At 53.9% G+C, this 14,998-nt stretch overlaps 1 protein-coding gene across 5 annotated transcripts in view; it reads left to right on the top strand.

Moving 5' to 3' along the window:
* The window catches only part of SFXN5 (sideroflexin 5), a 125,094-nt gene that overhangs the window by 68,772 nt on the left and 41,324 nt on the right, over nucleotides 1-14,998 (top strand). For all 5 annotated transcript variants that reach the window (XR_006343628.1, XM_043918373.1, XM_043918375.1 and 2 more), the window contains one exon: nucleotides 8,587-8,677. Coding sequence is in view for 4 of the 5 variants with exons in the window: in XM_043918373.1 (XP_043774308.1) it covers nucleotides 8,587-8,677 (91 nt within the window). In the remaining variant the exon portion in view is untranslated. The remainder of the gene's footprint in view (nucleotides 1-8,586; nucleotides 8,678-14,998) is intronic.

The raw sequence follows: 14,998 nt of genomic DNA, 5'->3' as shown, positions 1-14,998 counted from the left end.
TCTTCATCAGCATCCTCACCAGGTGCCCTCTGTAGTCCAGGGTATAGGTCAGGGTGTCCTCATGGTCCAGGGTGTAGCTCCGGGTGTGCTCTGTGGTCCAGGGTGTAGCTCCGGGTGTCCTCTGTGGTCTAGGATGTAGCTTCAGGTGTCCTTATGTCCAGGGTGTAGCTCTGGGTGTCCTCTGTGGTCCAGGGTGTAGCTCTGGGTGTGCTGTGTGGCCCAGGGTGTAGCTCTGGGTGTCCTCATGTCCAGGATGTAGCTCTGGGTGTCCCCATGGTCCAGGGTGTAGCTCTGGGTGTGCTGTGTGGTCCAGGGTGTAGCTCTGGGTGTGCTGTGTGGTCCAGGGTGTAGCTCTGGTGTGCTCTGTGGTCTAGGATGTAGCTCTGTGTGTCCTCATGTCAGGGTGTAGCTCTGGGTGTCCCCATGGTCCAGGGTGTAGCTCAGGGTGTCCTCATGTCCAGGGTGTAGCTCTGGGTGTCCCCATGGTCCAGGGTGTAGCTCTGGGTGTGCTGTGTGGTCCAGGGTGTAGCTCAGGGTGTCCTCTGTGGTCTAGGATGTAGCTCTGTGTGTCCTCATGTCAGGGTGTAGCTCTGGGTGTCCCCATGGTCCAGGGTGTAGCTCAGGGTGTCCTCATGTCCAGGGTGTAGCTCTGGGTGTCCCCACGGTCCAGGGTGTAGCTCTGGGTGTGCTGTGTGGTCCAGGGTGTAGCTCTGGGTGTGCTCTGTGGTCTAGGATGTAGCTCTGTGTGTCCTCATGTCAGGGTGTAGCTCTGGGTGTCCCCATGGTCCAGGGTGTAGCTCAGGGTGTCCTCATGTCCAGGGTGTAGCTCTGGGTGTCCCCATGGTCCAGGGTGTACCTCTGGGTGTGCTGTGTGGTCCAGGGTGTAGCTCTGGGTGTGCTGTGTGGTCCAGGGTGTAGCTCAGGGTGTCCTCTGTGGTCTAGGATGTAGCTCTGTGTGTCCTCATGTCAGGGTGTAGCTCTGGGTGTCCCCATGGTCCAGGGTGTAGCTCTGGGTGTCCTCATGTCCAGGGTGTAGCTCTGGGTGTCCTCATGGTCCAGGGTGTAGCTCTGGGTGTGCTGTGTGGTCCAGGGTGTAGCTCTGGGTGTGCTCTGTGGTCTAGGATGTAGCTCTGTGTGTCCTCATGTCAGGGTGTAGCTCTGGGTGTGCTGTGTGGTCCAGGGTGTAGCTCAGGGTGTCCTCTGTGGTCTAGGGTGTAGCTCTGCATGTCCTCATGGTCCAGGGTGTAGCTCTGGGTGTGCTGTGTGGTTCAGGGTGTAGCTCTGGGTGTCCTCTGTAGTCCAGGGTGTAGCTCCAGTGTCTTCATGTCCAGGGTGTAGCTCTGGTGTCCCCATGGTCCAGGGTGTAGCTCAGGGTGTCCTCTGTGGTCTAGGATGTAGCTCAGGGTGTCCTCATGTCCAGAGTGTAGCTCTGGTGTCCTCATGTCCAGGGTGTAGCTCAGGGTGTCCTCATGGTCCAAGGTATAGCTCTGGGTGTCTTCTGTGGTCTAGTGTGTAGCTCAGGGTGTCCTCATGTCCAGGGTGTAGCTCTGGTGTCCTCTGTGGTCCAGTGTGTAGCTCTGGGTGTCCTCTGTGGTCTAGTGTGTAGCTCAGGGTGTCCCCATGGTTCAGGGTGTAGCTCAGGGTGTCCTCATGGTCCAGGGTGTAGCTCCGGGTGTCCTCATGGTCCAGGGTGTAGCTCAGGGTGTCCTCATGGTCCAGGGTGTAGCTCAGGGTGTCCTCATGGTCCAGGATGTAGCTCTGGGTGTCCTCTGTGGTCTGGGGTGTAGCTCAGGCCCAGATACTCCTCTCTGAGCCTGATGGAGTTAGGAGACCAACAGCCTGAGAATCCAGAATGTTACCTCTCTGCTGTGATTCTGTGTGGCTTCCAGGTTGGAGCCCCATTGTATGGACCCTGTATCAGAATCCGAAGTGTCCCAGAAGCTTGCAGATGGTGATGCTGGCAGTGACAAGTCTGACACAGATATTGGCTCCACATCTATTCTGGGGAGGACAAGTTGTTGCCCCTTCCTAGATAGAAGGGGTCTGATATAACTGGTTTTCCAGCAAGTGGCCAGCAGGTTCCTGTGGGGCATTGTTCAGGTGTCAGTGTTGGTCACTATTGCTGGCAAAGAAGCTACCCAGCTGCAGCTGGAGCTGACTGGTGTTTGAACCTGTGCATAACTTTGTCCTGCCACCTTGGCCCTTTGCTCGTGAACCTGTTGCCAAGCAACAGCCTGATTGGGTTTGCAGGACAATTGACCTCCATAGAGGCTCAGGGCCCACTGGTTGCTATCAAGATTTTATTCTATTGCATCAATGCACGCCCTCTGGTGGGCAATTTTGGTACCTCAGAGACGCCTTGACCTGTTCCAGCCCTTGCTCCACCAGGGCCCACAAAAACCCCTGACCACTTTGTTGTGGTTGTTCAGTTGCTCAGTCGTGACCCCATGGACTGCAGCAACCCAGGCTTCCCTGTCCTTCACCGTCTTCCAGAGCTTGCTCAAACTCATATCCATTGAGTCGGTGATCCATCCAACTATCTCATCCTCTGTCGTCCCCTTCTCCTGCTCCCCTCAATCTTTCCCAGCATCAGGGTCTTTTCCAATGAGTCAGCTCTTCACATCAGGTAGCCAAAATGTTGGAGCTTCAGCTTCAGCATCAGTCCTTCCAATGAATGTTCAGGGTTGATTTGCTTTTGAATTGACTGATTTGATCTTGCTGTCCAAGGGACTCTCAAGAGTCTTCTCCAACACCACAGTTCAAAAGCAACAATTCTTCAGTGCTCAGCCTTCTTTATGGTCCAACTGTCATACTTGGTTATATGACCACTTGATTATATTATTATCCACCACCCAAAAGTACATCCTAAATTCTGACCTGATGCCATCCCTCCTTTCAGACATGCCCTGTCTATTGTCCTCCAGGGTGCCTTGGACCCCTTATGGCGGGTGCCGTTAGTCTGCAGAACTGGTTGCAGACAACCCGGTATTTCATGTTTCTGTAGCCTGCAGAGTCCCCCTCCCTTCTTACCTGGCTGCCTCCCACCCTCCCTCAGGGCTCTGTTGGGCATCCCCTTTCTCAAAAGCCTTCATAGCCCTGGGGGAGGAGGAGTGCCCCCTCAAAGCCTCTCCTCCTGGCAGAGTGGATGTACCATCCACTCAGGTGGTCTTAGACCTGCATGTGTATCTTCCAGCCCCATAGAGCTGTGTTTGTCGAGGTGGACAGCAGTGGCTGCACAAGGCAAGTCTTATTTGCGGCTCTCTCTTTTTTTTTTTTTTTTTTCTGCTTCAGAAATCAGTCACTTGATTTATCTAGAAACATTTATTAAGCACCTACTCATTTCATCAGGCACCAGAAATTCCATGAAGAATAAGAGTGTACACAGGCCCTGTGCCCAGCACTTATGGGGAGAGACGGATGTTTAGTAAAGTGTCCACAGATAAAAATATTTCCATATAATTCTGTTTTAAATAATACACATGTGTCACTTTGATTTCCAACATTTTAAGAAGTAAATGAATATACTTAGGGACTGTGATAGGTATGTGGAAAGAAGAGCTCCAGGTTTCATGAGAGGCTGTAAAAGGGGAGCCCTGAGTGAAGAGGAGGCCTCTCTGAGGGCCTGACGTTCAAGCTGAAAAGTGAGGAAGCCAAGGGAGGGCAGGGCTTGCGAGAAAAGGTGGGAGAGAAGGAGGGAGGGAACTGACTCATTGGGGGAGCAGGGCAGTGGTGAGGTGACCGGAGCCTTGCAAGCATGGCCAGGTGGTCAGGTAGGGCCGTGTGGGTCTTAAATGCAGTGAAACCACTGAGAGACTCACATATGTTGGTTCCACTCTGGCTGCTGTGGGTTAGACAGTGGATTAGAAGGGTCAAGGGTGCAAGTAGGGAGCCCAGTTAGGAGGTGGGCAGTTGTCCAGGGAGAAGTGATGGGTGCTTAAGCTAAATAGTGGGAGCAGAGAGAGAGGGAAATAGCTGTACTTAAGACACCCAGCAGACAGAGCTGGGTGTGGGGTGACAGGGGCTCCTGTCCAGGTAGACCCCTAGGGTTCTGGCTTAAAGAGCTGAGCTGGGAATGGGAGAGGCAGACAGGATGTGGGTGAGGAAGATCAAGATGACCCTCATTTGCCGTGTGTGCGGGTGGAGTGCCTGAAGCCCATTGAGACAGAGGCATCCTGCAGGGGACCAGATGTGTGGGCTGGAGTGGAGAACACAGGCATTGTTCCAATCCCATCCTACGTCTCATCTCCGGCCTTGCAGAAGCTAGGCTGGTGTTGGCCTGGAAGGACCCTCCTGCTCAAGGAGACAGTTATCAGCACTGTTCCCCGATGACACGAAGGTCTTGGGACGCGGGGCTCCCAGCCCTCCCCAGTTCCTGGTGCCAGTCAGCATTTATCTCCACTGTGGGGGTTTGCCAGGGAGCCAGACTTCCCTCCTTACCCTCTTGTGCTCTGAGCTGCCCATGGCAAATCCACCCTCCTGGGAGCCAGTGCTTGGAGAGAGGTCGGTCCACTGCTCTCTCAGGCCCAATCTGCTGTCCCAGGATCCTGGGCTCTGGCTTCTCCCAGGACCCTTGCGCCTGGCCCCATGGGGAATTCTTATACAAAATCCCCATCCTGTTTGTACTCCCCTCCACCAAAATGGAGCCCCTGTTTGGTTAATTTCTATTTTGTGGTTTATCTGGAGGCTGTTAAAACAAACCCTGGGGGACCCTCAGCAGTGACTGTTCCATATCTCATTATCTTTCCCGAACCTGATTATTAGCTCAGATTTTTCTGATCGCTAGCTGCTGTTCGTGATGAGTTGTGTGCCATTAATGCCAGCTGGTTCCCTTAAACAGGACCCACCATGCCAGGGAAAGCGAGCTGGCATTCAGAGCCATCAGCCACTTGGCTTTTTAATTTTAATGGGCTCTACCAAATGTTCCAGGCCAAAGGGTCCCTGAGGAACCAGAACAGACGGGCTCCCAACCCCCAGTCTTCAGCCCACCCTGGTTCCTTCCCAGACTGTGGCCATCCTAATTGCTGGGACAATAAGGTCTGGGTCGAGGCCTCACCTGTATTCATGCCTTCTTGCCACCAGGCCCATCCTCGATGAGTGGATAGAGTGACTTCATGGGTTCCTAGCGAGCTTGCAACTACATATACCAAACCTCTCTGGTCCCAGTCCCCTCTCTGGGGGAGACAGTCTGGGTCATCATTCTGGGCGGTGCTAATCCTAGCCGCTGGGAAGCACAGTCAGCCAAGTGTGGGGAAGGGTTGAGGGAAGCAGGCAAGTCTGAGTGTTTGCTCCAACCAGTGGCCCCTATTCCTTCCTGCCCTCCCCCACCGCCAGCCTGGCCTGTCCCCAGAAGGCTGCCTGGGGAAGGGCTCCAGCTCCCTGCTGGCTGCTCCCCATTCCTCCAGCACTCCCTGCTTCTTTCCAAACAAATGCAGGGGGTTTTGAACCCAGACCTTCAGTTTTCTAGCTGCCGGGTTTAAGAGGTGGCTTTCCACCTGCAGCTGCCTTCCGCTCACCTGGGCCTCAGCCCCAGGCTGGTCTTTTCAGGGAGGCTTTTGCTCTATAAACAGCTAGTCTGAAACGGCCTGTCGTCATTTTAAAAAATGGCCTGTCGGGACATTCCTGACTGAGATAGAAGACAATTGGAAAGGAAATAGCACAGTGGCTAAGAGCAAAGCTTTGGAATTAGCAGACTGTGGGTTTGAATCCTGCCTCATAATAGTGTCTGTCTTTGAGCAAAGTTACTTCACCTCTCCGAATCTGCCTGAACTTCCCTGAATCTGTTAGAAGGGCCAACATGCCCTGTCTCTAAGGCTGGCAGTGGGGGCTGGATTAAGGTGTTTCATGTGATGCGCTCAGCACTTGGCCTGGTATCTCCGCGTGCCCCTTTCCTCCTCCTTCCTCATCACTTACGCCTGCCTGCGTCCTCCTTCTAGACTGGCATTCTGTAAGGACATATTCCCCGGTATTTGGTGGGGCTTGGGGGTGACCATTTCTGAGCCACCAAAATAGTCACTTGCTGTTTGAGAGTGGGGAGACCTGGCCTTGGTGAGTTCCATCTGTGTAGCAGGGGCAGCCTTGAAGCAGGGTTGCGGAGCCCAGGGTGGGCTGGCATCCCCTCAGCCTACCCACCTGCACTGCCCTGCCCCTGAAGTGTGTCCAAGCTGCTGTGCATCCTCTGCCTCTCCTTGAGCAGGCAGAGAGGACAAGAATTGGACTCTGACCACCAGCTTGAGGCTTCAAATGGAAGCCAGGCCCCCGGAGAGCCCAGGCTGGGTTTGCCTGGCAGCACTCTGGCTCCTGGTGTGGGATCCCGGACTGTGCACGGCTGGTGGGCTGGCACTTGCTCTCTTCCTGGGTCTTACAGTTGCAGCCTGGTCTGGGCCATTTGTGCCAGGCCATGGCCTGATTTGATTGCTGCGGCATCTACCCTGATGCCATGGAGGCCTTCCCAAGGCTCTGCCTCTTCCCTGAGAACCCAGAAGGCTGAGGCCAGAGCCAGGGCTGCGGGTGCAGGGTGGCCTGCTGAGCCCCCGGGTGTCCCAGACTGAGAGCAGGCTCTCCGAGGTCCTGTCAGGCCAGGAGGCCTCCAGGGGAGGGCTGGCTCTGGCCTCAGTTTGGGGGAGCAGAGTCTTCTACACAACCTTCATCTCGGCCACAGGCTCCTCTTTTGTCTCCCTGTGTCTCTGCTCATGCTTGTCTTCCCACCGGAGTCCTCCCTGGCCTAATCCCCCCTTCTCCAAGATGCTCCTCCTCCAGCCTTTGCTGATCTCTCCATCCATCCACTTATTTGTTGTTTTCTTGCATTTATTCCTCAGCCACTGCTTTACGGAGCCTGTATTATGTGCCATCCCCTGCCCTAAGGGCCAGACATCCAAAGATGAAGGAGGCACGGTCCCTCCCTCTCCGTCTGGCCGGGGCATCAGCTCAGACTCACAGGGTAGTGAGTGCTGGGGAGCACGGGCTGGTGATGTGTGAGGGAGCGACTTTCTGCTGGGAGAGGTGACGTCACTCCTACACAGATTAATTCACCGAGGCCTCTCATGTGCCAAGCTCATGCCAGGCACTGTGCATACGTTCTCACAACAGCCCTGGGTGCTGTCAGGTCTTACCATCCCTTTTTACAGACAAGGAAACCAAGGCAGAGAAAGGTTAAATGACTCCCAGCGTTAGTGACACTGGAGGCAGAGTGCAGAGGTGGGCCTTACAAGACAGGCGTGGGCTGAGCGGAGGAAGGAAGGAGTTCGGGGCACAGGGATCAGTTCGGGCAAAGGCCTTGAGGTGGGAAACGCACACAGTGTTGGTGAGCAGCTGACTGCATCCTGGAGAGAGAGAATGGGGTGCTGGAGGAGTGGGGAAGGGAGGTTCTGAAGGCCACGACTGCTCCATGGAGGTGGCAGTTCTTTCGCAGGCCATGGGGAGCTGGATATGATTGAACCTGTGTTCTAGAAAGATGAGGGTCAGTGTAGGGGGTCGACTGGAGTTGGGGGTGCCCATGGAAAAGGCAAGGCAGGCCCAGATGCCCTGGACTGAGTGACAGGAGCTAGAGTATGAAGGTGGTCACTGAACCCAGGATGCCCACCGAGCCCGTCCTGCTCTGGGCGGCTCTGCCTAGCTCTCCAGTCACCTATGGATCTCCCTCTGTTGAGCCCTGTCAGTCTGGCCGGGCCTATGCCTAGCTCACAGTGGGACCCCAGAAACGTGGTGCTTAAGATGCTGGAAGACAGAAGAGATTCACAGACTTAGAGAATGAACAGACAGTTACCGGGCAGGGAGGGCAAAGGTTGGGGGGCTGGGAGATTGATATGTACCCACCGCTATCTTTAAAATGGGTAACCAGCGAGGACGTACGGTATAGCACAGGGAACTCTTCTCAATATTAGGTAACAATCTGAATGGGAAAAGAGTTTGAAAAAGAATAGGTACATGTATACGTGTGACTGGATCGCTTTACTATACACCTGCAGCTGACACAACGTTGTTAATTAACTAGGCCTCCTGGGGGGCTCCAGTGTAAAGAGCCGGCCTGCCGATGCAGGAGACAAGAAATGCGAGTTCGGTCCCTGGGTCAGGAAGATCCCCTGGAGAAGGAAATGGCAATCCACTCCAGTATGCTTGCCTGGAGAATGCTATAGGCAGAAGAGCCTGGCAGGCTATTCCATTGGGTTGCAAAGAGTCGGGTACGACTGAAGCGATTTAACACACACACCCACACTCCAATATAAAATAAAAAGTTAAAAAAAAGAAGCTGAGTAGGAATGAGGGGCCTTCTATACTTCACCTACTTCCAGAATATATATTCTTCTAACAGCAACCATCCTACGATCCCTTGTCCTGTCCCCAAGGAGGCTGTGTGCCTGCGTGCGTGTGTGTAGCTGTCTCACAGGCAGGTTCACTGGGACGCCTAGGCAGTGATGCTTTAAGGAGTCGCACTGGGGCTCGGCAGCATCAGGTGATGCTGAGGATTTGGGTCTGGGGTGCAGTTGTAGGGCAAGATGGTGGCCTTTGCTCTCCGCTCTTCCCCCTGCCTGCCCCTTCCTCCCCAGGCCACTGCAGCAGCACACAGTCTTTCTGTTTTCTCTTTCGAAGGTGGGCCTTAACGTCCTGGTTCAGAAAGCCAACAAGTTCACCCCGGCCACCCGCCTTCTCGTCCAGAGATTTGTGCCATTCCCTGCCGTAGGTAAGCCTTGCACAGGAATGTCTGGGCACATGGGGCTGCTGGGCTCTGGGGAGCTGGGTGGCCCCTCCAAGCCTCTCTTGACACTGCAGTGGGGGAGTTCTGCCTGGGGCAACTGGAGGAAAATGTGTGCAGGTAGAAGAAAGGGTGATCAGGGTAAAGAATCCACCTGCCAATGCAGGAGATGTGGGTTCTATCCGTGGGTTGGAAAGATCCCCCGGAGAAGGAAATGGCAACCCACTCCAGTGTTCTTGCCTGGGAAATCCCACAGAGGAACCTGGCCGGCTACAGTCCATGGGGTCACAAAAGGGTCAGACGTGATTGAGCAACTAAACAACAACAAAATGAATTGTAACATTTCCTTCCATTATGAATATAGGCAGCAAATTGCAGTAGAAAGCAGGACCATGACTCTCACCAGTAGAAATCACAGGTATTTTCATGTCATATTACAGTTGTTACAGAGATCTTAAAAATACCATTTGTGCTTAACACTAACCCCAAATTATGAGTTAATAGATCCACTTAAAGATCTTATTTTTTTTTAATTCAGTAGTTTAAAATCACATCTATTTACTATATCAAAATTGACAAAAATATTTTGATAGTTTATTTCAATATAATCTCCTTGTAATCCCACTTGTTTGGCTTGTAAAGTATAAACTTTAGAGATATTATTTGGAGAGGGGTGTATGGGCCTCGGGTTCCTGACACAAAAGAAGGTTCAGGCTCCCACTAAATCTGGTGCTCCAAGCCCTTTATGTTTCAGGGGCCTCTAATCATAGGGGCGGGTAGAGGTGTGTGTGTGTGTGTGTGTGTGTGTGTGTGTATTTATGTGTGTAGGCGCTTTCACTTGCTTTCAGCAGAGCCTTTGCTGGTCTTGGAGCCATGAATTCACAATAGATGCCCCAGGTCTGGGCCCTGAGATCCCATAAAGTCCAGCCAGGCTCTTAAGAAGCCTACACCTTATTTGGGGAGAAGGTACAAAAGAGGAGAAACACGTGCTTGAACCACAACATCGAGTCCCCCATCTGATGCCAGAACCAAAGCTGGGGCAGGCCCAGAAAGGGCAAGAGGTTCCGTGAGCTCCCTGGTGCCAAGACTCAGTCTGAAGGGCTGGGCGTGAGACCCAAGCTCATGCTCCCAATCCTGTTCTTCACCTCCAGGGCTCAGCTTCCCCATCTTTAAGACGTGGGCACCAGTATCTACCTTTCCAAAGCCTTGAGCTGAGTGAGGAGCAGATGAGACCGCAGGCTAGTTCTGTTCATCAGAAAGGGCTTTGAAGCACCTGAAAAGCCCCCGTGAGTAGGTGAGAGATCACTGTTGAGCAGCCCCACCTCCTCATGGGCCCGGAGGCTAACGAACTCCCAGGACCAGCCACCCGGCTGATCCTCAGCCGACCCAGATAATTGCTATAGCAACTCCACACTTTTAATGAACTCTCAGCTATTTCTGGTGTGGGCCATTAATGGAATAACTCTAAAGATCTGACTTTGTTAAGGGACCTAATTGAGTGAGCACAGCTGCCGATCTGGTGTTCCTCGCCGTCCTGAGCTGGGGGGTCAGATGCAGCCTGAGGAGGGGGCAGCTTTCAGCTGCACTGGACTGGATCTTGGTCTCAGCTGAGATGTAATCTGTCCTTGAGCCAGACTTCAGATAAGGACTCTACTGGGACCCATTGCAGCCTTGCTCGGCCAGTCATCTTGCTGTGTGACCTTGGAAGTGGTTTTAACCTCTCCAGGGGCTCCCTCAGGACGAGGGCCCCTGCTTTCGGGTTTGACCCTTTCCGAGGCTTTCTGACCTGTCCCTCCTTGGGCTCCAGCCGACTCCTCTCCTGTCTTATTGGCGGGGAGGAGCCTGGTCCAGCCGTCACAGAGGGTCTTGCAGTCCTGCGTGTCCCTAGCACAGGGTGCTCGTGGTGAGCTCTGCAGCTGTGATGGTCCTAGCTCACCAGGATCCTAACAGCAATGGGCCCTTTCTGCCTGCTTCCTCAGACTGCTGTCCAAGTCCTGGCCGTGTGCCTGCCTTCCACACGCTGCCCCTTCTCTCCTCCCCGACCTGGGGGCTTCCGTCTCTCTGGTCTCCAGTGCTCATCCTAAGCCCACCTACAAGGGCATTTGCTGACTCCCCCAGCCAAGACGGACACCGTGGTGTTCAGGGTAAACAGGCGTGCACCTCACCCTCAGGGGCTTAAAAGCCCCCTGGTCCCTTCAGGCCACTGAATAGTTCCTGCACTTGGCCTCCTGCACCTTATCCCCTGGGGCCTTCAGCCAGCCAGAGTACCTGTCTGCCCCACTGCACACTGGCGGGGCCTAGGGCCCTCCAGGCGTCCGCCTCTCGGCTGGCCACCATCAAGGCCCCTGAGAAGTCTGCTCAGGACTTGTTGGCCCTCTGGACCCCTGGACTAATGGAGACAGAACTCATGGAGCCCTAAGTGCACATGGGGAGCAGGTTGAGGCAAGTGAAAGTGATCAAATCAAGCTCTGATTGTCAGGGTGGGGGCAGGAGGGTGGAGCAGAAGACGGTCTTCCATTCAGGGTGAGAGAGGGTCCTGAAAGGGCCCATGTGCGCTGTGCGCAATGGCCACACCCTTCCTCCCTCTCCCCTAGGTGGGGCTGGGGACTCAAGCTCTGGGGAGCAAGGAAGCTCTTGGAGTCAGCTGCTTCTTCCCGCCGCTCTTCCCTGTCATGATCCAGCTTGAAGTCTGGGAGGTGCCCCACTGCTGCCCAGGAGAGAGGTTCGAGACTCTGGGCAGGGGACGCCTGATTCCTGCTGCTCCCACCCCTCTCTGGCATCAGCCCAGACCCTGCTTCAGCCCCTTCTCGTGGGGGCCTCCGTGACAGTCACCGCAGGCCTTCCCTGGGTGTGCCAAGCCCCAGACTCCACCACCGGGAGCACTCCACCACCTGGAGCAATCCACCAGTTCTCCTTGATTTTCAGCTAGGGTTGTGCACACGGGTGTGCAACTGATGTGTGTGCGACTGATGTGTGTGCGACTGATGTGTGTGCGTGAGTGTGTGCTGAGTACGTGGGAAGCCCCAAGGATGCTCACTGCAGCCAATTCCTCCCTCAAGGTGGTTTCAGAGCCTCGCAGTGCCCTGGTCTAGAACAGCAATCATGTGGGAGATCTGTTTCTATTTATATGTGGAGATGTTAGGAAAGCCGGTGAGCCCAGGAGCATGTGTGCTGGCATTGGAATTGATTGGGGACTGGTAATTAATTTGTTTAGACCTTAATTAATTCCTCAGTTCTTTCTTATTTGTGGACTGTCACGCTTAATTGTGTTGAGGAGCTTGAGCTCAGAGCAGGCCCTCCATTAATTGATGTGGGATTGCTGTGAGGTGGAAGTTAATGGTTTGGGGAGCTGGGCAAACAGTGTAATTAAAGGTCAATCGAGGAGGCGTCGGAAAAATACCCCCGCCCCCAGGTCCAGCCACCAGTCTCCATGAGCAGAGTCCATTCCAGGGGAGGCAGGCTCCACAAACAGCCTTCTTGTGAGTCCTTGGGGTGGGAGCCTGGAGGAGAGGCAGGCGGGGTCAGAGGCAGGTGCCAGTTCCATGATGGGGCACCAGGGAAGAGGCATAGACCCCCCTGGTGAGAAATGGGCATGGCAGGGACTCTGACCTGGGGCTGGGAGGTGGAGACCCAGGTGTCAGCTGGCAGCCCACCTGTGTACCCAGCTCTGTGTATGTGGTGGGGGGCAGGGTAGGAAGCTCTGAAGGTCACCCCCAGGCTGCCCGGCTGCATCTGCGTGGAGCAGGGGACAGGTCGTGTCGTGTGCTAAGAGCCCCATCTGGGCCTGAGCCCCCGACGGGGGAGGCCTGAGCCTCAGTCCTAGCCCGTCAGCTCCTTGCACAGGGAATAACTCTCCTGCATGGAGCCTCAATTATCCCTTTGTGGAAAGTGACTTCGTCTTGTGCTGTTGGCAGCAGTCCCTTACATTAAATGTCACAGCTTATTTCACTGCCATGAAGAAGTCTCTGTGTTCAGCAGGGAGTCTGTTCCTTGGGGTGTCTGGGCAGCCTTTGGGGGAGGTCTTCTGTTGGTTCATATTCATACCCAGAGTGCCCCACCTCCACCCCCGTCCCTATGCTTCCCTTCGCTAGACCATGGGTCTTCCTGTCATTGATTCCCCCTTCATTTTACCACTCTTCTGGTGCTCAATCCGCCCTCTTCCTTCACCTGGGAGGTGGCCCTGGCAGTGTGCCCAAGCCCCTACGGTCCGTCCCTAGGTGTCACCTCCTTCATCCCTGTGGTTGGAAGACAGCAGGGTGCACCTGTGTCTGCAGTGTCCTGGGCCTTGTACTTATCCTCCCTCTGTCTGGATCAGTGATACTTAATGTGGCATCCACAGACCTTAGGTTATCCTCAAGGCCCTTGAGTCACCTTTTGGACATGGGCCCTGGCCTTGCTCGAACCCTATTGCATTGTGGTGGATCTTGTGACTTCCCTTCTGTCTGGGCCCCAGGCCTTTGCACAAGGCCCTGTTTGATTGGAATGCTTGCTCTTCCCACTTTCTGCCTTCTCTTGGCTGCCAGGCCTTCATTTCTCACTTCAGACACCACCTTCTCCAGGAAGTCCTCCCTGGTAGCCCCAGTCAGGATTATACCACAGCACCCTGTGTGTGCCTATTTGTGTCCTGGAGCTACTCATTTTGTTTTTGAGTCTGCCTCCCTCATCAGACTGTGAGCTCTCCAAGACAGGGACTGGACCTCATTCATCACCAACCCCCAGATACCCTCTTTACTTGGCACCCAGTGTTCCATGTGGGTTTGTACAGTGATCAGATGAATGTTTTAGTAAAAATGGTTTGAAATTGGGCACCCAGAAGTGAAACCCCACCCTGATGACATTGGTGACCACATTGTGGGGCTGCTTAGAATTTATTGTGGTATTTGTGTGTGTGTGTGTGTGTGGTATGTTTTTTAAAACTATGTTTTGAATGTTTTGTTTTCTCATCCAAGTTTTTGCGGTCACTGTCATTCACTCAGTTTGCAGGCCTAGGATGGATGACTCGGTCACCCTGGGTACATTCTTCAGCCTCTCTTGGTTGGATCTGGGTAGGTAGGCGGGCCAGGCTGGGTGCCAGAATCAGGGCCCTAGAACTGGCATGGGACCCTGGTGTGTGTCAGGCCCCAAGAGGACAGGGCCAGTGGGCCCAAGTCAAGCAGAGGGAAGTCTCCCAGTGGTGTGTTCTAGGGCTCTGCCTTCGGTCTTGTCCCCTCACTTATTTTATAACTGCCTTGGTCAGGGGAGGCCAATGGGTCACACACAAGGAGTGGAGATAGCAACTTGGCAATGATTATGAATTTACAGGCAAGGGTGTGTGTGCGCGCTCAGTCACTCAGGCGTGTTAAACTCTTTTGAGACCCCATGAACTGTAGCCCACCAGTCTCCTCTATCCATGGGATTCTCCAGGCAAGAATACTAGAATGGGTTGCCATTTCCTCCTCCAGGGGATCCTCTCAACCCAGGGATCAAACCCAGGTCTCCTGCATCTCCTGCATTGGCAGGCAGAATCTTTACCACTGAGCCACCTACCAGGATCCAAAAAGATCTCACAAGGTTTGATGTAAGGCTCGCTATTCAAAAAATGCAGCTGCACAAGTGTGGAGGTGCTGAACCTGATTTGATTGGAGTACTTAGGATCATGACTGGGGATTTTGTGGACTGTAGGTCCACCCAGGTGATGTGTTGGGCTTCCCTAGTAACTCAGACGGTAAAGCATCTGCCTGCAATGAGAGAGACCCGGGTTCGATCCTTGGGTCGGGAAAGTCCCCTGGAGAAGGAAATGGCAACCCACTCCAGTATGCTTGCCTGGAGAATTCCATGGACAGAGGAGCCTGATGGGCTACAGTCCGTGGGGTCTTAAAGGGCCGGACATGACTGAGTGACTAACACAGACATGTGGCATGTGGTTCTGATGGGGCTTCCTGGCTTCAGCTACATGTTAGAGGCAGCGTGGCCAGAACAAGGGTGTCTCTTTAGTTCTGGATCCCACACGTGCAGAATAGCACTGGGAGTGGAGACAAAAAGAGTAGCAGGATCTTCTGAAAAACTGACAGTCTCCTAGTGAAATGAGCTGCCTGACTCTTGAGATAGAGAAGCACCTGAGTATCAGCCTGGTCCAAACATCTGAGAGAGGCACTTTTGTGTGACCAAGTAATCTGTTGTGGGCAGATTGCCTAGGACCTGGCATATAGTAGGCGCTTAGAGAGTGCTTGTTGAAACGAGTTGAATCTTCTAATTCCTGAAATCCAGAAGGCAGAGAAGACCAGATGCAGAAGAGGTGGGGAAGCCCAAGACAGTGAAGGAGGGGTAATG

Source organism: Cervus elaphus, chromosome 11, assembly GCF_910594005.1.
Source record: "Cervus elaphus chromosome 11, mCerEla1.1, whole genome shotgun sequence".
Lineage (NCBI taxonomy): Eukaryota > Metazoa > Chordata > Mammalia > Artiodactyla > Cervidae > Cervus > Cervus elaphus.
The sequence above is the reverse complement of the archived record's forward strand: the minus strand, read 5'-3'. Positions and strand labels throughout refer to the sequence as shown.